General features: G+C 37.5%; 1 protein-coding gene across 2 annotated transcripts in view; it reads right to left on the reverse strand.

Annotated features, from left to right (window-relative positions):
* LOC141368963 (NLR family CARD domain-containing protein 3-like) overlaps nt 1-21,841 on the reverse strand; it is a 68,891-nt gene that overhangs the window by 4,592 nt on the left and 42,458 nt on the right. For both annotated transcript variants that reach the window (XM_073873831.1, XM_073873822.1), the window contains 2 exons: nt 20,611-20,784; nt 14,562-14,726 (listed from right to left, as the gene is read on the reverse strand). In XM_073873831.1, coding sequence (XP_073729932.1) covers nt 14,562-14,726; nt 20,611-20,784 — 339 coding nt within the window. The remainder of the gene's footprint in view (nt 1-14,561; nt 14,727-20,610; nt 20,785-21,841) is intronic.

Genomic DNA, 21,841 nt, shown 5'->3' on the forward strand with positions numbered 1-21,841 from the left:
TCAAATCACTTCCTTCAACAAAACAAACTCGAGTTATTTGCGTCACATGTCATTACGGCAATTCTACTTCATTGCACGTGTGCATATGCTCCACACTCCCGTCCTGTAGGTGGCGGGAATGCACCTTTCAGTGGGTTTGCCAACCGCCATTAAAAAAAGAAAAGATGGCACATGCGCAGAGCATCCCAGTTTCAGTTATCCATCAGATCAAGTGTATACATGTCATTTTGAGCGGATTACAAACGGTATAAACCACCCCTAACAAGCGGATTAGATTTTTAATCAGATTGGCACTTTTTAGTCCGATTGAGGTGTTTACATTGAGCATTTTTATTCAGATTGATCATTTAAACAGATTACAAATGTCCATGTAAACGCAGCTAGTGTTTGCTTAACCCTTGTGCCAATTCACTACCCTTACGTGTTGTTAGCGGCCAAAAATGGCCACTAAATTAAATGGCTGTAAAAATGTATCAGATTAATTTTTTTCCATTTTTTTTTTTTGCATAAATCTTTTAATCAACCTCAGTACTGATCAAAACTACCGAATGTTTCCAAAAATTTCATGATTTTAACTCTTTAATTGCCAAGCTCATAAGTAATACCACTGATTTGAGGGGAAAAAAACACAAAATGACTGATTTTCTATATAAAAAGTGATTGTGGATTGGATTTTTTTCACCCTTTTCACAGTCTTGGGCATGCCAAAGATAAGTAAAAACATTGGCTTCGATGCATTTTAAGTTTTTGTGCAGCATCAGATTTTATTTTTTTCTCCCTCATTTACGGGTTGTGTCCTTTTTATCCCCATCGACTTCCATTATAACACATTTTTTTGATTGCAGAGCCATGACACCTTATTATCATGCATTCTTGATTCTTTGTGGCTTTTCCTTTTGCAAAGAGGTAAAATTTGTGTGTGTGTGTGCGCGTGCGTGTGTGTGCGCGTGCGTGTGTGTGTAGTGTTAGTATTGAGGAGAGAGCACCTCCCTCACGCACCAGTTAGTGCTGCACTGGTGAGAGAGATTTAGTCTCCTGCAGCTGTCTCTCCAGACACAAATCCACAGACACCAGCAGGCATCAGCAGCTCAAGAGCAGAGGTGGACACTCCATGTGCCATGAGTAAAAGTCCTCTCCAGTATTTTGTTTCAATCACCTGGATTAGCTAAAATTAGCACAGTTTTTCAGCAGGAGGTGACCTCCTGGCTCGTTGGTGTTTTAAGCCCTCAACGAGGCCTTCAAGGCAGCGCTGCCTGGCACTCCCCGTGCCCTGAGCGTTTCATCCAATTTCAGCACTGGTGCTAGATATCGAGCCTTCCGCCAGCTTCTGGCAGTTTGAGCCCACCGCTGGTCAGGTGAGCAGCGCAGACATGGCAAGACAGGAACGTGACATGTTTAATGTGTCCGTGACATGACTTTCTTTTTTTGTGCCAGCTTCTCGCATTGGCTAGGCACTTGTTTATCCTTTTTCCAAACCATTGTCGCTTAGGATTGGGGTTAGATTTGTGGTTTTCCTCTGATTTTTTTCGGCTGTTTTCGCCTGAGGATAGAGTTGGGTTTGGCAAAAATGCTGATGTCATTTTAAGCATTGGTTTATGTTTATTTCATACCTGCAAACTAGTCGCTTTTCTGCGAAAATCGCCGTTTTGAATTGAAAAAGGTCATCCACATGAATCATGTAGATCCGAAGAGTTTTTGTTTTGTTTTTTTGGGGGGGTCTCAACTTCCTATAAAATGTGATAAAGATCAACCCAATAACTTTATTTGAGTAAGCCATTTTCTGCAAGCATGTGAAAAATTAGGTTGTTCAGATTTCGCCTGTTTTGTGAGGTAGGTAGCAAGGCGAATTACAATAATACCGCCCCTTAATCTGCACTATCCAACCACAGCACTGCAATTTAGAGCAGAGAGAAAGAGGGAGAAAAGAAGGACTTGACAGCACAATTGAGTTTCAATTACAACAAACCACCATCATTGTGATCAGTGTTTGCATTTCATCAGCTCATTTGCATTTTAAATGACACACCCAAAAACGGCAGACTTTTGCTCAGACCTACAAATTTACAATTTTAACATGCTGTAATTAATTATCTGTGGAGTATTTTGAGCTAAAACTTCACATACACATTCTGGGGACACCAAAGATGTTTATTTGACATCTTAAAAATATCTCATAATATGACCCCTTTAAAGGAAAACTGCCCTACAAATGCAAAAGGCAGTAACTTCGTTTTTGGTCAAAAATTACTTATTGATATTTTTGAGACATTCAAGACCTCCTTTATTATTTGCATTAGTATCTTGAGTCAAAAAAATTTTCTGAGTAAATACAAATAAAGAAGAAATTAACTGACAACTGAAACTCACTATAAGTCTTAACTTTAAAGTCATTTTTCTCAGTTTTACACTCTAGCGAGTTAAAGTCTTTTGCCTTTGTAGGGCAGAAAACACCACAGTTTTTTATATTTAAGCAATATCGCTCGAGTAGGAGTGTGATATAGCTCTATATAAAGCTATATCACACGAATCCGAGAGCGATATTGCTTTTATACAACAGTTCGACGGCACACGTTTGAAAAACGAAAACTAGAAAACAACAACGGAGTTAATTTTAAAGCCTCTTTGTTTGAGAACTACTTCTTCCGCCACGGATTTGAGGGCGGCCAGAATGACAGGTAAAACTTTCGGCTGCTTTGAAGCTCATAACAACTCAATGGACGGAAAAGCCGTTACTTTATATTACCGTTTCTTGGTCACAAAGTGTAGTTTTAAGATTAGTTCAGTCGAGAATGTATATGTATTATATTTAAATCTGCAGTCGATTAGTAAAGATAGCGCCTGTTTGAACGTTTGCTTAGTGAGATTCGGTACGAATGAGAACCAAAGCAAGAGCGGACGTCAGTGTTCACTCGCCCCGCTGACCACGTATTTAAATACAGTATATTTAAGATGAGTATTTTTGTATTTTTAAAAAAATCAAAATACTTTGAGCCAGTCAACCAGTCAGGATGCTGTTTTCATGCATCAACTAGTTCAGACCAGACACCAGAGTTCAGGTAAGCAAATATATCTGTGCAGCTTTTAGAGGGCAATAATTGAAATGTTGGAGTGGGAAAAAAGCAAGGGCGATTGAATTATTGGGTGTGATGTGATTTGTGTTATTATAACTATCGCTAAAGGAAATTCAAATTCACACTTGCACGTTGCACGACTGAGACAGAGTGTGGAACGCTGACAAATAGGTCTACACTTTTGACTTAAAGGAAAGCCACAATTTTTTTATATTTTACTATGTTCTTACCTCAACTTAGACAAATTAATACATAACTGTCTATCTTCAATGCATGGAGGAAGAGCACTTAGTGATGATGTTACTGCGCCAGAGGTCGAAGTGCTGCAAACTAAGTGCTCTTCCGTCATACAATATAGTTCTCATTTTTTATTCACTTAAAAATCACGTTTTATTTTGTGCCACCATACTTACTCATGAAACTACTCATGTAACAGTCTTTATATTGGGAAAACATGGAAGTGTTTGGTGGCTTCTAAATTCTTCCCTGTTTATAAGGAATAAATGGGACTAGGCTAAATGCTAACACATTCATGACACGCTGTGCAAAGATGAAGGGCACATATTGAAATAAAGATAGGCATGTATTCATTCATCTAAGTTGAGGTAAGAACATAGTAAAATATTGAAAAAAGGTGGTGTTTTCCTTTAAAGGCACTTTCACACGTGACGCGGCAAGTGGTGGAATCAGCACACAGTTGCTGATTTCTTTTTAGCTTTGTGCAGTTGAAGCCTTGTTTACACTTTTGCAATTCGCATGGCTCTACTCTACGGTGTGAACCTGCAGGCTCCTCAGTAAACCTACAAGACTTTTATGCTTGACGTGCTCTCCATTGTATAATTATGTAAATGACAGAGGGCGACTCATGAGTAATTGTTCTCAAAACCATCAAAAAGCAGCGATGAGAGAAAGTAGTTGGACGAATAATTTGTCAAACACTCGTCTCATGAGAAGTAAATACGTGGATTTCTTCACATATAAACTGTTTAGGTTTTGGGTCGACAACACATGAAAAAGTTTTTACTTTACTTGAATGGGTGTTCATAAGGCTGACATGACACGTGTCATGAATATGAAGGAGATCCTATGGACGTCCATGACAACTGTCATTAAGTGTCATTTGTTCAATTATGTCATTTTTATTGCAAAGATGAGATATCTTTGTTATGACAACTTGACATTAACCCATACATCATAACTTCCCAGCCAGCAGTGCTTGGTGGGTTTCATGCTGGCTCCATCTGACTTAGCCCACATGAACCTTCTGTAGAAACAAAAGCCAATGTGGACTAAACCAAAGTAAAGTATGGGTGTGGTTGGGTTGAAGAAGTGATGAAGTTAATTAGATAATGAAGAGATGAATGAAGTGATGATTGATCATAAATGATAAACACCTGCTGTTAATAAACAGAATCACTAAAGAAAGATGAACAAGAAGAGAATAAAGACAAAATTTCTTGGTGGAGCTAATGTAGACTGCAAAATCCCCAGTGTTCAATTAATGCTGCTCAGTGTTTATATAGATCCACACTACAGAGTGTTAATAAAAGTAACACTTGAAGCATTTTACATCTTAGATCTTACTTGTAGAGTTATTTATTAACTTAGGTTTAGATGTTTCATTTAAAGTCACCATTATTGTGATCAGTGGCTGTTTTAGTTGGACTCTTGACTCTGTATGTTTTTTCTGCCTGCTATTTTACCATTTACCATTTATAAGATTTGTTGATACCCAGAATGCATTGCAGCACGAAGCTTTTCATTTTATGGTCACCATTATTGAGATCCATACTCAGATTCATTAAATTGGGTGTCTAAATTGGACAACGGTTAGTTTTGAACTATACAGTATTTCAACTTTCTTTAAAATGATAAACTGATATGAGAGTGCCAGATGTCATACTTCAGTATCACATTACCGACAGAAAAAAATATTTTTGGTAAGCAAATTAAAATAGCATATCAGTTTTTTTACATGACCACCACCACCACCATACAACTGCATACAACTGTAAGGCTTAAATATGCCTTTAAAATGAAAGTAAAGTTTGACCCGTTGCCATGGGAGCAGCGTTTGAGATATCAAAAATCCCTTCGCAATTTATCATCTACAATGTCTCAGCATCATGTTGACCACTTTTGGTGTCACTTGCTTGAATATTCTAGATGGAGTATTTAAAAGAACATTGCATGGAACTGTCAAAAAAATCTACCTTTGTGACTGACACACTTCCTGGTGCCTGGTGGTGGCGCTATACCCGGGAGTCACAAAAGGCACATCGATGCGATCGGAATAAGTTTGATTGTGAAAGTTGTTCGGGTCGATGGGATCTATATACGTACCAACTCTCGTACACACTCTGTAGTGTGGATCTACACAAACACTAAGCAGAGTTAATGTTAATTGAACACTGGGGATTTTGCAGTCCACACTAGCTCCACCAAGAAATGTTTATTTATTTTTTGTAGTTGTTGGGGTTCTGCTGGTATTTTGTCCTTATTCTCTTCCTGTTAATCCCTCCTAGTGATTCTGCTTATCAACAGCAGGCGTCCATCATCAATGGTCAATCATCACTTCGCTCATCTCTTCATTATCTAATTAACTTCATCACTTCTTCAACCCAACCACACCCACACTTGACTTTGGTTTAGTCCACATTGGCTATTGTTTCTACAGAAGGTTCATGTGGGCTAAGTCAGATGGGGCCTACATTTGCCCCACCAAGCATTGCTGGCTGGGCATAAATGTGCATAAAATCTTCTTCATGTTCATGACACATGTCATGTTATGATTATGAATGTGTCATGTCAGCCTTATGCACACCCCTTCAAGTAAAGTGTTACCAAGTTTTTTATTTTTTTACAGGGCAGTAGAAAGCAAGAGGTACTTAAAATAAAATGAAAGTTTCTAAGCAGTTGCACACATCTAAATGCTTTTTGGCATTCAGAAATAGACCCAGATAGATTTCAGCCTAATAGGGATACTTGCACTGAATCACCAATTTCACATGTATTTTGTGAATTTTCAAAATACAAAATACTGTATTTGTATTTAAATAAATTTTTCCTCACAGTATTTTGTATTTGTATTTAAATACATTTTTCAACACAGTATTTTGTATTTGTATTTGAAATACATTTCCATGTATTTATCCCCATCTCTGGCTATAACCATATGGTTTGGAAACAGGAAGTGTGTACATAAACTGAAACGCTAAAAAACATACTAAATGGTAGTTTTTCATGGATCAAAGACTGGCAACAGGTTTTTGTGACATTGGGGTTAGGGACTGGGGTACACAGGAAAATCCCCAGTGTTAAATTAACTCTATCAGTGTTAAATCAACACTATTTGGTGTTTATATAATCCACACCAAGATCGGTGTTAAAAAAGACGGGTGTTAAAAATATAACTCTAAATCAGTGTTAAAGTTAATGAGATAGTGAAGTGATGATTAAGACATTAATGGTGAACACCTGCTGGTCATTCAAATCAATTACATTTTGGACATTTTCCTGTCTCTAAATTTTTATTTTGATGACTCGTTTTCTGGAGAAAATACTAAAAAAATAAAAAAGACAAATTATTAAATGCAATAGATGCAGGGGTGCAAACTCATCAGGGGTGAAAAAGGTGACGAAGACACAAGCGTTCATATATATATATAAATAAATTACAAATTATAATATGTATGTCATATATATATATATATATATATGAACAAATGTATGACATACATATTATAATTTGTAATTTATTTATTGTATATCTTATTCATTTTAGCATTTTAATGCAACATCAATTAATAACACCAATTACTGTAATGACATAAACAAGAATTAATAAATGCTTATATACAATATAATGTTCATTTTTCGTTCATAATGCATTTACTAATGTGAACAAATACAACCTTTTTGTAAAGTGTTACAGAAATGTGCATTTTTATTATTATTTAGTACTACACATAAACAAATAATTTAGTTTTTTTCTGTTCCACAGTCATAGCTCTAAGAATATGAACCCTGAACGAGCAACTCGAATCAAAGTCATGTACAATTCGACGTACAAATGTTATTAAAGGTAGAGAAGTGATTTAGTTAAGAGCAGTGAGAGATTTTCTCTCAATACTGTTTGATTAGCACGAGTGACAGACAGGAGCAAAATTAGGTAACTTCCCCTTTAAGACCGAAGTCTGACTCCGGATCTAATATACTGTTTCACATGTGTTTTCTCTTTTAGCTGTTTACTTTCTCTTAAGCCCTGAATTATCGTGTTTATGAGGACACTTACAAAAACTGGGAATTTTGACGCATGTGTGTATTAAAGGCTAATACGGCGGCAAAAATACTCACAAGCTTAATGAGAAGCGGATACGCGGCTTCCACGCTCCTCTCAAACAGAAACGGGTATATAGCGCATATAGCACTGTTGTTTGTGTTTCAATGGCTTAAAATAACTTAATTTAAAACTGTGGTGTACAAATGTTAAGCTTTTATGACCACGCACACAGCAACGTGAGGTGGGCACGTAACCTCGAATGAGAAAATACCATGAGTTAAGTGTGTGCGCTAAATCTGCAGACTGCTTAAACTTCGGCAGCAAATGAGGTGACTATAAATTGTAAAACATTACCCGCCAAACTGACATCATTACCACAATAGCTGGACATGATTTTCATAATTTCATTTACTGCTACCCTGTGGCAGACCCCCCCTCACCCCTCATTTTCAAAATCTCATCTAGACGAATCACAAGAATTACCTATTTTGGATCAAAAACGGCGAATTTCGCCGAAAGGTGACAAGTTTGCATCCCTGAGATGAATACTGTTTGGTGTATGCCTCCAAAAGCTGCAATCTTTCACGTTTGCCTCTCTATCAGCATCTCTGTTTGAAAAATAAAATGATAACTTGCAGAGTTATTTTCTAAATGGATAAGTTTAACTTCTAAACAGCTGTCAGAACAAAATACAAGTGCTCAACTATTCCAGTATCCACACGCGTGATTTAGTAGACAAATCTTCTTTCTTACGTGATGTCAAACAAATCAAATAGACATTTATCACAAAATGTATCACATTAAATGTGTTTGTTATGAGTTCATCTGAAGTCACCATTATTGTGATTAGTGTTTCCTTTAGTCTAGCACTTGGCCCTTGACCTTCACTGATCTAACTCTCCTCTTGTAGCAATAGCAACAATGTTTTAGTAAGACTACTTGTTCATTGCTTCATGTAAAGGGAAAACCTTCCAGACCTTCTCAGATTGTTTATTTTTATTATATTCTTCTCTAGAAATCATTGAAACATTTAATCACAAATTAATTATGAAGAAACAGGCATATAAAAATCTCTATGCAAATGACATTGTATTGAATAAGACTGCCATTATGCTTTAGTGTGTTTTTTTGTTTGTTTTTTGCTTAAGAGAGACTTCATGATTTCTTATACAAATCGCAACAATGGTGACAGTTAATGGTAAGAAAGTTGCAAAATGTTTGTCATGTTGCAATGCATGATGGGATTTATGAATGAGTTTTCTACAATCCTGGTACCCAGCATGTATTGTGGCATGACGTTTTGTTGTTGATTGTCACCATGATTGTGTTTTATAGGCTGATTGTTGATGTCTCAGTGTGTCTGGCTCACACCACAGATTAGATTTGGCTAAACAATATTTAACTCTTCAGGGTATGTGGACTTTTACAGAACTGTTGGATTTCATGGGAGCCTCACAGGGTTGGCAGAACATAAATTAAACACTTATAGTCAGTGATTACTTTTTTATGATATCATTGAATCCCAATACTTATACTTTCATACTAATTAACATAGTAACAGTTATAGACTTCATTTCTCTCATGGTCCTCTGCTTTAACAGATGTGTTTTATAAACACACTGCCACAATTAGCAGAAGAAAACTAACAATAAACTTCAAGACCCAAGTACCCAACTAAAGGAAACACTAATCGGCACAATGGTGATTTACTTTATTAACCAGATTTTCAGCAGTTCTTTAGAAGTTAAACCTATCATCCATGTAACTCTGCAAGCAAGTTGTAATTTTAGTTTTCAAACAGAGATGATGATAGTGTTCATTTAACTATGGGGATTTTGTCTATTGCATTTAATAATTTGGCTTTCTTCCTCATTTTAGTATTACTTTCTCCAGAAAAAGTCAACAAAATAAACATTTTAAAGGGGTCATATGATGAAAATGTTAGCATTGCCACTTTGTAGGTTTGAGCAAAAATGTGTCGTTTTGGGTGTGTTTTTTAAAATGCAAATGAGTGGATAAAGTTCAAACACTGATCACAATGATGGTGGTTTGTTGTAATTCAAACTCAATTGTGCTGTCAAGTCCTTCGTTTCTCTCTCTTTCTCTCTGCACTAAACGGCAGTGCAGTGGTTGGAGAGTTCAGATTAAGGAGGCAGTATTATTCTAATAAGATATCCTTATGACATCATAATGAAAGCCAAATTTCAATGACCTATTTTTGCTCACACCTACAAAGTGGCAATGCTAACATTTTCATCATATGACCCCTTTAAGACATGAACTATTTCAAAATTGAGTTGATTTGACACAGAATGACCAGCAGGTGTCCACTATCAATGACTTAATCACTTCATTATCTTATTAACTTTAACACTGATTTAGTGTTTTTTTAACACCAATCTTGTTGTGGATTATATAAACACAGTTTGTACAGCATAAAATGCATTGCGCCTATGGTAATGTCCCCGTAAACCATGTATGCCTGACTGTGTGTGTGTGTGTGTGTGTGTGTGTGTGTGTGTGTGTGTGTGTGTGTGTGTGTGTGTGTGTGTGTGTGTGTGTGTGTGTGTGTGTGTGTGTGTGTGTGTGTGTGTGCTTTAATTGTTGTTATACTATTGTAAGAAAAAATTATGAGGACGTAAAAAACTTTGATGAAGTTTATTGTGGTACCAGTGACAAAGCAATCACATGTAATAATACACCCAACTTTATCACTATGATTATAAACAAATACGATACATCAAGCTAGCATATCAATACTGGTAAAGTTTAAAATATATTTTGTTTGATTCGGTAAAAACGAGCTAGTTATATTTATAAGACAAAACTAAAAACAGGTTGCATTGATACAAGTTTTTTTCATTACCATCAGTTACACTGTGATGAAGGTGAATTTCGTGGAAGATACATAACATATACGGTGTTTTGCATGTGAGAGTTTCTGTGATGAAAGCATTGTTGACTCTGATGAGGACTAAACTCCAAGGAAAATACTGCTACCGCATCGTCGACTCGAGGAAAAGCCACGCGATATTTACTCTCGTTTGATTTCTTCGTTTATTCCTTTTTTGCCTCGTTCGTCTTCGCTGAGTGGATATGCAGGTACTGTGAGTTCTGAATGCACTTTCTCTGCCATACTTTTGCTCTTCCTAGAGTGCCCCGTGCACTCTCAAATCAATCAGGTGTGCGCATGTGTGGGCAGATCCCATAGCAACAGGATTGGTAGCCATGGTCGCGAGAGAGAGTGACAGTCGCGCAAGCCAATCATTTGTTTCGTCCCAAATGGAAATAATTAGCTGTGTTTAAAAGCACGTAGGTGTTGTCCCTACTCAAACATGCTCCGAGGGCAGAAAGAACGTGACCGGCCCACAAAAACGACCAATCAAAATGCTCGTTACTGGTTTAAGCCCTCGGCGGAGCCTCCAAGGCAGCTTCTGCAGTGAAGCAGTTCGAGCTCACCATTGGTCAGATGAGTAGCGCAGATATGGTAAGATAGGAATAAGACCGTTTTGAATTCAGCTCGAAACGTTTCGAGCATTTAAGTGACACGTTTTCTTGTGTCCGTGGCACGACTTTCTTTTTCGTGCCAGTTTCACGTATTGGTTATTCAATTGTTTTTCCTATTTTCTTACCATTGTCGATTGGGGTTAGAACAACTTTCTGTTATATAAAATGACATCCTCACTCTAACCCAACTGTAACCCCAACTCCAAGCAAGAACAATTTAAATTTCTGACAAATAAGCGTATAAAGAATGCCATTCTAACCCAAACCCAACTTTATCCTCGCGCGAAAACAGTATAAAAATGTGGGAAAACCCCAAATCTAACCCCAATCGACAATGGTTTGAAAAAAAGGCAAAAAATTGAACAACCAATGCATAAAACCGCCACGAAAAAGAAAGTCGCGCCACAGACACGCGAAAACACGTCACTTAAAGGGGCCGTGAATTGGTCGATTTTATTGCTTTATGACGTTGATTGATGTCTACTTATGCATTTCGCGTTGTTTTTACATTCAAAAACATCAAAAGCAACAAGTAATACGCTATTTTGTAACATGGATTAGTGGCTGTCTTGAGAAATGGTTCGTTTTAAGGGGCGGGCCGCATTGAAGACCTGAACGTAAACACCCACTGCTATGATTGGACAGCTTCATTCCCCGTCATTACATGTAGGGAAATGTTTTAAAAACATTAATGTGATAAAAATAGCAGCCGAACACAAATATGTTTGAGACACAAAAGATTCTGGGTGCTAAACATGATACACATAAATGACAATACGTATATTAAAGTAGAAACAAAACTTGACGTGACTAAATTACCGCATAAAACACAGTAAGCGTGCATCCGAATCTAAACTGCGGCTAATAAATCCTTATCAATAACTTTGTATATTTCTATTGTGCTTGTGAGGTCGCTTTTACATTGACGTAATGTTAAATACCACAGTTATATGATAAAAAATAAGCTTTGTTGAGTGTTTGACCTTTCAAACGGAACTTGCCTAAATTACCGTATACAACACAGTAAACGGGCATCAGAATCTAAACTGCGGTTGATAAATCCTTCCTTATAACTAACTTTGTATATTTCTACCTTTAAATTACAGTCGTATTGTTAAGTGTTGTACCTTTATTAATCGTTTAATGTTTTTAGTAAATTAAAACAGTCAACAAACGTATTTAGACACGGATGTTACAACAGGACACATTAAGCAATCTCTTTTAACAAAGCAATAGTGAAACGCAGTAACTTAAATAAAGTAAAATGTCTTACTGTGAATTATACTGCTGTGTCATTGTTGTCAGATCCAATATAAGTGGTGCTTCTGACTGAGTCTCTCTGCAAATCCAGCATCGACTTCTTTACAAATGAATCCATGTCCACAACGTTAACAAACGCTCCCCACACGAGCTGGAACTTCTTCAAAAGCAAACTTTATCCAAGCATATTGCTAATGTTAAGTTCCAAGCCTCCGAATTGAAGTATTTAGCTTCTGTGTTGTTCCCATGGTTGTTCCCACGCGGTTGTGAAAATGCGTTTCCATGGTATCATAACAGATCACCGCGTCAAAATAAAAGTCTCTCAGAAAAAATGTATTTAAAAAGTCATTTTGGTTAAATTTGTCAATCTTTAAAGACATGTTTACTTACTGAGACACACGTGTCACGCGAAGCTGTGGGCGGGGCTACAAAAGTAGACTTGTCCTTTTGGTTATGGGGAGGTGTTTCAATTCTACTTTGACGTCATAGATTTCCGAATTTTAGACTGGAGTTTTTAGCTGGCTTGGTGCCAAAGACGGTTATATTTCAGTAGCACGGAAGTTTTCAGTTCTGAAACTTGCAGGATGTTCATTTAAGTATGATGACCTCTTATATAACAAATTATCAAGTTAAAATTGAGTTTTTGATTCACCGCTCCTTTAAATGCTCAAAACGCCTCGAGCCGAACTCAAAAACAGTCTCACTCCCATCCCACGACATCTGCGCCACTCATCTGACCAACGGCGAGCCCAAACGGCTCCACCGCAGAAGCCGCCCCGGAGGCTCCGCCGAGGGCCCAAACCAGCAACGACCATTTTGATTGGTCTTTTTTGTGAACCAATCACATTCTTTCTGCCCTCAGAACATGTTTGAGTAAGGGAAACTCCTATCTACTGTTTGCACGAGTCGTGAAACCCAGATAAAGCCAGAAAATGTCACAATACACCATCTTAGTGTCAAATCATGTGACTTCAGAAAAAGTCTGTATACGTCACTCTTCTACCACAATAGTTCAAGCAAATGTGTTTATTACAAGATTTCTGCAATAGTTTGATGTAAAATACTTTAATGAAGCTTCAAGTGCCATACTAAACAGATCACTCATTACCATAATGGTGACCAGTGGTTCTTAACATTATTCCTGGAGGCCCACTGCTCTGCATTTTTTCTATGTCTCCCTTATTTAACACCTGATTTAAATCATCATCTTATTTGAAGAGATCTCCATGAACTGAACTGAGTCTGTCAGATAAAAGAGACATACAAAATGTGCAGAACATTGGGCCTCCAGGAACAGAGTTGAAAACCACTGTTTTAGTGGTTCCCAAATCCAGGTCCTTGGGACCCCCACAGAATGTTTTACGGCGCATTCACACGGGGCGTCAGCGTTAACGCTTCCCATTCACTTTTAATGGGTGACGTCATGCGTTGCCGAACTGAATTGTGGATCCGTCGCGCTGCGTCAGTGCAGTTGCTCGTGGCAGAAGTTGAACATTTCTCAACTTTTCAAGCGGCAACGCGTGCGTCAACCAATCAGATCGCCTTATGCAAATTACCTAGACAGAGCCAGCCAATTACGTTTATGGAAGAACGGAGCTTGTGTAGCGGCCACTGTGTTTGGCTGTTGGCCACGCTTCAGACACGCCTTCCGTTAAGCGTTGACGCTTACGCCCCGTGTTAATGCGCCGTTAGATGTCTCCTTATATGAAAAACACCTGATTCACTCATCAGGCTCCTTCCAGCCTACCCTGCAATCTTACAGAGTGTTAAAAAGTAACACTGAAGCAGAATTAAAATCTTCTTTCTCACCATCTCTGTTACTATTCGCACGGGATTAGTATTATCTGGGGACCTAGTGTAAATAAAAAATGACATCCCTACGTCTGAGTTTCGTGTGGCCGGTTCGCACGGGATAAGCAAAGCTTATGAGATGACAGATTTAGCGTCCTCTGCCTCTAGATCCAGTTTTAAAGATTTAAATTACTTTAACTGATCAACACAAATACAAGGTGCCAAAATATAACTGATTGCTTATCAGCATTAAAACCGCTTTTAATAAAAACTTTTAATAAAAAAAGGTTTTTTCTTTGTGTATCAACAACATCCGCTCCGTGGACGAGGGAGCTGCAGCCAATGTAATGCCGATGGCTTTATTATTAAATGACTGAACACTTGACACTTGCCTCGGCATTTAGATATGCACAGAGGTGGAAAGAGTCATAAAATATTCTACTTAAGTAAAAGTAAAGTTACTTTAATAATAACGTTTTACTTAAGTAAAAGTAAAGTTACTGGTCTAAAAATCTACTCAAGTAAAAGTAAAAAGTAAGTCATTTTAACTTTACTCAGAGTAAAAGCTATTTTTTTTACAGCGGGGAGAGGTGGGGGATTCTATAGCATTGACAAAATAAAATATTTTGATTGTTTTGACAGTCACTTACTGTAGTTTACAGTTTGAATCTTTTAGTAGATCAGAGAGCAGCTTCACTCCTGAATCTCCTGGTTTATTATAGTTCAGATTCAATTCTCTCAGATGTGATGGGTTTGATCTCAGAGCTGAAGCCAAAGCAGTACAACCTAAATCTCCAATATCACAGCAACAAAGCCTAAAGACAGAAGGAGAAAAACTCGCGCTTAAAAAGGGCTATGGCATGAAAATCTGACTTTTCCATGTTTAAATGCTGTAATTGGGTTCCCAGTGCTTCTATCAACCTAGAAAATGTGAAAAAGATCAACCCAGTAACTTAGTTTTGGGAAACCATTCTCTACAAGGACATACAAAAATAGGTCGTTGAAATTTGTCCCTATTTATGTTGTCATAAGGAGCTCTTATTAGAATAATACCGCCCCCTTAATCTGCACTATCCAATCACAGCACTGCCATTTAGTATGGAGAGAAAAAGAGAGAGAAAAAATAATTCACAGCACAATTGAGTTTCAATTGCAACAAACCACCATCATTGTGATCAGTGTTTGCACTTCATCAGCTCATTTGCATTTTAAATGACACACACAAAACGGCACATTTTTGCACACACCAACAAAGTGTCAATTTTAACATGTTATAATAAATTACCTATATGGAATTTTGAGCTAAAACTTCACATATGTGCTCTAAGGACAACAACGATTTATTTGACATCTTAAAGTCTTGTGCCATGGCCCCTTTAAACATGGAAAAAGTCTGATTTTCACGCTATGACCCATTTAATGAAACACTATCACAATTGCTAATAGAGTGAAGTCAATTCAGTGAAGTTCAAGGGACAAAAGCCTAACAAAAGGGAACACTAATCACCATAGTGGTGACTTCAAAAGAATCTAAAACAAACACAAACTGTAGATTTAATGTGATAAATGTTGTGGTAAATATCCATTTGACTTACACATCACGTTAGAGGGCTGCATTGGGATTGGACTCCCGCGGGACCCAACGCAAATCTCGCGGGGACGGGCGGGTTCACCTTTGCTGCGGGTGGGAGTGGGCGGTCAGAATTTTTTTGCGGGAGACCCGCAGGTCCCGGTGGGATTTTGCATGTAATAGAAATGGGGTCAACACATGAAGTTGAAAAGAAAATTAAGCTAAACATTATGTGGGACATACCGTGGCAACTTCGGGGAGCACATGCCCAATGCTGTTATACACTATATGCCTCGCGTCTGGAAGAACTGGTGAGCACTAGTGACAAATCCGGTTGTTAACAGTTAAACTGTTTGTTTGTTTGTTTAATTAATCATTTGATGCATGTGTATTATGCAGTATACATTTGAAAACTGAGGTTTTGTTTTAACGGTTAATGTTACAAAACACTGCTTAAAAAATTATGTCATTTTAACTGCGTAAAACCCAACGCAGAGCGAAGGCTGAGTCAAATCATTGGTTTCAATGCGGTCATTAGTACGAATTCAGTACTGTTTGATCTTATAGAAATTATAGTATATAGCAAGTATTATACTCTAACACCAAACGCAAGCAAAGTTTAAAGTTTGAGGACATGACAAAGTACGCTATCAACCAGACTCGAAACACCAAGTAAGAGCCAGGAGCAAACGAAAAAACATAGGCTATAACAGACTGCACGGTCGGCATATGAATATCTTTTTCTTTATTTGGTTTGACATGTTTTTATGAAGAAAGACAACCATATTTAGCCTACTTGCTCCGGTGAAAGCCTGTTCTTAATGCCAGCGGAGAAAACTCTGCTTAAACAGGCATTTGCAGTTCCGCTTCATTTTCCATATAGAGCACCGCATATAATAAATGTTCTCTGTTTCGTTTTCCATGTCTGTCCCATTTAGCTGTAATAACAAAATAAAATAAGCCATAACAAGACGCTAACAAATCTCTCATGATGCTGTAGGGCAGATGGACAAGAGTGTGTTTTTGGAGCTGGACGATAAAACAATAAAACCACATTCTATGCCTGTTCCCGAGAAAGGGTGTTATCTCTCTCCACAGGGGTCACGGATACACAGGAACTGATCTGTATTTCACCCCCTCTCTCTTCTCCTTTAAGGTTTTGGTTACTGGAAATATACTAAACACATGTAACATTGGGTATATCATATGTTGTGATGCTACAAAGGTTTCATCTTCATGTTTGGTGTTGTTTTAAAGGTCATGGTGCGATGGTTAAAAAGGTCTAATTTCTATAATGCTAAGAGAAAGTATATCAAAGTTTAAAACTTAAGACATAATCTGTACTCCTGTGATGGGTGTCAACTCATGAGGAGATCTAGATCACAGATGGTTAACAGTCCCATTTGGTGCTCCTTCAGGTCACGAGAACCGACCAACCAAATCCTGTTTTGAGATTTTATTATTCTTTGTCTCATTCTGTGTATATAAGGTGGCTTGGCAAGAGACTCGGGGAAGTATTCTTTAGCAAGAATCTTCCCCACACTTCGTGTGTGTGTATTCAAACATTATGGGAGAAATCTTTAACAGAATCTTCCTACACCATTTTGGGTATATTATATTCATGATGGAAGTACTCTGTAGCCAGAGTGTCTATTGCCAGGTATGGCTTTGTAACTTTTGCAACTGTTGATCATTTTAATTAATTGGAATTGAATCAAATTCTGTATGATATTGTTTAATTTATGTTTGAAGCTGAAACCTGCCTGGTATAATAAATTGTTACATTTGATTCATCTGAATTCTTCAGGAATTGTATTGATTTATTTTAATTCTTTCAGAAATTATTATTTCCAGTAGATTAGAAGGAGTCTGGTATTACTGCAGAATAAGTATGTCAGGATATTATCACACTGGTGTTTTGATGTTGAATGGAGCAGGTAGCACATTCACCAGGACTCTCAGATTTATGTCTATCACCTGCCTTAGCAAGTTGCATGATCGTGACTAAAGTAACTATTTTTATGATCGGAGCAAGCATGGAGCGGCCAGACATAAAAATATTAGTTTACCCGGCAACCTCTCACTAAGATCAGAACTGGCAATTTTGTGTCCGTGAGATGTACGCAAACGGCCGGCGTATATCCTGTGCGATATCGGGTCCCTAATGAACGAATAATTAAGACTATGGGAATTTATAAATAATCAAACATCTAAATTATGATCAACAGATAATTGGAATAATGCACAAAATTCTTAATATATTAAATTGGAGTCAGATAATAATTTAAACACAGAGATCAAAGAAATTAATTTAATCATGATATGGAATTATTCTTCTAGAAGCGCTGAGGAAGGAACGAACACGAGTCCCCTTCACCCACTCCACTTGCATCCGTCGTTGGTCTGGTGGGTGGCACCTTACAATGCGCGCTGATGCGGCGGAGAAGCACGTCTAAATTAAACCTGAGCCGGTGGACAAAACAAACAACCCGGTGTTAAAACTCTAAATACTTAAATTAGTCTGCGATCTGAATTGCCAAAACAATCAGATATACACACAAATACATTTTCATGTATATATAATTTATATTTGATGTATATTTACAAGACTGTAAAAGACAATACATGAAGTGGAAACATTAAATGAATAGTAGCATTCACCCTGCGGTGGCGCATTAAAAACAAACAAACTAACATTCCAATAGCATCTTTTCCATTATAATTATTATTTTAGATCAAATATTCGACCATTCGTGCACATCCCTAATTTTAAACACAATAGTGTTGAAAGTCTGTTATTCTGGATGTTAATCTGAACCGATGAAGAACATGCATTTGTGTAGTTTTCACAAGCTCCGAGAAAATCCGCGGGAGCGGGCGGGAGTGGACACAAATATTGCAGGCGCGGGCGGGAGTGGAACACGCAGGTTGCGGGAGCGGGCGGGACTGGTCATAAATTCAGCGGGTGCGGGCGGGCGCGGGTTTAAAAAAACAGTCCTGCGCAGGGCTCTACATCACGTCAGAAAGAAGATTTGTCTACTAAATCACGTGTGTGGATGCTGGAATAGTTTAACACTTGTATCTTGTTCTGACAACAGTTGTTCAGAAGTTAAAAATCATCCATGTTTAGAAAATAACTCTGCAAGCAAGTTGTAATTTTAGGTTTCAAACAGAGATGGTGATAGAGAGGCAAAAGTGAAAGACTGTAATTGGAGTAATTGCACCCATAATGCAATGTGTTATTAAAGGGGCCATGGCATGAAAATGTTAGCATTGCCACTTTGTAGGTGTGAGCAAAAATAGGTCATTGAAATTTGGCTTTAATTATGATGTCATAAGGATATCTTATTAGAATAATACCGCCCCCTTAATCTGCACTATCCAACCACTGCACTGCCCTTTAGTGCAGAGAGAAAGAGAGAGAAAAGAAGGACTTGACAGCACAATTGAGTTTGAATTACAACAAACTACCATCATTGTGATCAGTGTTTGCACTTCATCCGCTCATTTGCATTTTAAAAAACACACCCAAAACGACACATTTTTGCTCAGGCCTGCAAAGTGGCAATGCTAGCATTTTCATGCTATTACCCCTTTAAAAAAAAAAAAAAACAGGTAAAACGCCTGTAAAACATAAATACGGGAAATTCCTTTATATTTTATACAGAACTTTGTCCGTTTTTTTATAGATTTTTTTAGAGTGTATGATAAGCAACATGATATGAAGATGATTCTGATCAACTTTGATAAAGATCTTTAATGAATTTACTAGGGCTGTCAATAGATTAAAAAAATTAATCTAGATTAATCGCATGATTTCATGAGTTAACTGCGATTAATCGCAAATTAATCGCACATTTTTATCCATTCTAAATTTACCCTAATTTAACACTTTTCAGGTTTTTAATATTCTAATCATATATACATATATATATAGATGCTTTATGCAAATGTATGTTAACAACAGCCTGTTTACATTTTTAACAGGATCATCAGCCATTGTTTTGTATACTAATTTTCCTTTAAGAAGATTTTTCTTTCTCCATTTTTGTTTGCTGCTGTATCATTTGTGACCTGTGCTGGCAAGTTGAGTCAGAATTAGCCAATTTAAAAAAAAATAGTTGTTCATATTTTGACATTCTCTATTAAAACATAGAACAATGCATGATTTGTTGAAATATAACAAAATATGACAGAACTACACGTGTTTGAAGATGAAAGAGTCAAATTACCACAAAAATTACCACATCCATACATTATATTACCACATCAATACCTTAAAATCACTGGTAAAACTAATAGATTTAGCACACACAAAGCAAAAACATCATCAATGTATGTTCAACTTTTTTCCTTTTGTTTGATTGACATTGAGACAGACTGCTTAAAATCTAAGTGATCTAATATAATTTTACACATCAGATATTTTTAACCAACAGTTAACCAAACATTTACTTAAGACATAACAGATTATAGATCCTACCTGCGTGAATTCTTATAAAAACAGATATTTGTAAAACTGTAATTTTGTGTAGATGTCTCCAGGTCGCGCACTCGCGCGTCTGTGTGCACGCGCCTCAGATGTCAGTCAGCGTGAGGGGATCGCTTTTGAGTCTTGTCGCTCTTAATAACTCTTTAACATTAATCAGGTACCGAACTTTATCTCTCTTAATGACTCTTTTAACATCAAGCAAGTCCTGCAGTCTATTTTTTAAGTCATGCATAAAAGCGAAACCAAAATGAATTGAGACGCATTTTTGTATTAGATTAAGCATTAGTTGGACGGTAACGTTACACCTCTCAGACGTATAAATAAAGATCATTTCAGATGTCCAACGAGCATTTAAAGCATTGGATTTGGTAGACGATTTGCTTAATGTTCTTATTTCTATGAAAACCTTTTACTCATTTAGAGAGAGTCACATTTGTCTGCGTCTCTGTTCATTCAACTATATGGGCTGGACCAAGGGTCAAACAGAAATTGCGCGTTGCGTTAATCTCTGTTAATAAAATTAGTGGCGTTAAAATGAATTTGCGTTAACGCGTTATTAACGCGTTAATTTTGACAGCCCTAGAATTTACATGATACAAACACACATTTAACTTTACTGGTTTAAGGATTTTCTTACTGTAATATCTCCAGTTTACAGTTTGTATTCTTCAGTCCATCAGAGAGCAGCTTCACTCCTGAATCCTGCAGGTTATTGACATTCAGGTTGAGTTCTCTCAGACTTGAGGAGTTTGAGCTGAGCACTGAAGCCAATGCTGAACAACTTTTCTCTGTGAGATTACAGCGACTTAGACTGAAAGAGAAATAGCAAGATGTAATTGAAACAACTTGAAAAGTGCAAATGAAACTCTACACCAAGATGAAAAACACTGCAGGTGAGTCAAACAGTATCTCCCTTTAACACTGATATATAACTGACAGAATCTGTTTGTCTTCTGTCACCACCATAATTATGGGCTACAGACATTTTACACCACACAAACTTAAAAAGCAAAATCCCCAGTGTTAGATTTCCACTGCTGTCTATATGAGATCACACTACTGAGTGTAAAAGTGACATTGAAGCAGTGTTTATGTCAATTAAATAATGGAGTGATTAATGAAGTAATGAATGAGCATTAATGACATCTACTGTTGAAAAACAGAATTATTGAAGGACAGAAAACAACAACAACAGCGCAGGGGCTTCTTGAGCTCCCGGTTTTATGAGGTTTTATTAGTATTTTCTCTGCTTCGCTGGCCACAGTAAGGAATATTGCAGGGAACATTAAATGTGTGCAAGCGTGTTTCTGAGGTATAATAGCAAAGTATGACGAAATTAATAGCAAGTATGACGTCCCTGCTGAAAGAAACAGCATACCAGCAAGACCAGCATATGTTGTGTTTTGGTGCTGGTTTGATAGTGAACACCAGCACCAAACCAGCATAAGCACCAGCTAAACCAGCTCTAGTACCAGCATCCCATGCTGGTTATACCAGCAAGACCAGCATATGTTGTGTTTTGGTGCAGGTATGCTGGTGACCACCAGCTAAACCAGCATCAAACCAGCATAGACCAGCATAATTCCCGTTTTTTCAGCAGGGGTAAAACTATCACAGAACCTAAAGTCTGAGCTGGGTAGGATGGGATATATGAAGACAATGCCTTGGCAGTGCAATACTGTATATGCCGGCTCAGAGGTAAGAGGAAGCGGTGTGTTCAGAGGCAGAAGAGAGGCAAGCAAGCAGGCCTGCTGGCTAAGCTAAAGACTAACAACAATAGTAGACTGGTGATTCCGTCCCTTTTTCTAGCTTCTAGCTAATGTTTGGGCGTTGGACAACAAAATGGATTTATTAAGGCTGCGGATTAA

The sequence above is a fragment of the Misgurnus anguillicaudatus genome, chromosome 2, assembly GCF_027580225.2.
Source record: "Misgurnus anguillicaudatus chromosome 2, ASM2758022v2, whole genome shotgun sequence".
Taxonomy (NCBI): Eukaryota; Metazoa; Chordata; class Actinopteri; order Cypriniformes; family Cobitidae; genus Misgurnus; species Misgurnus anguillicaudatus.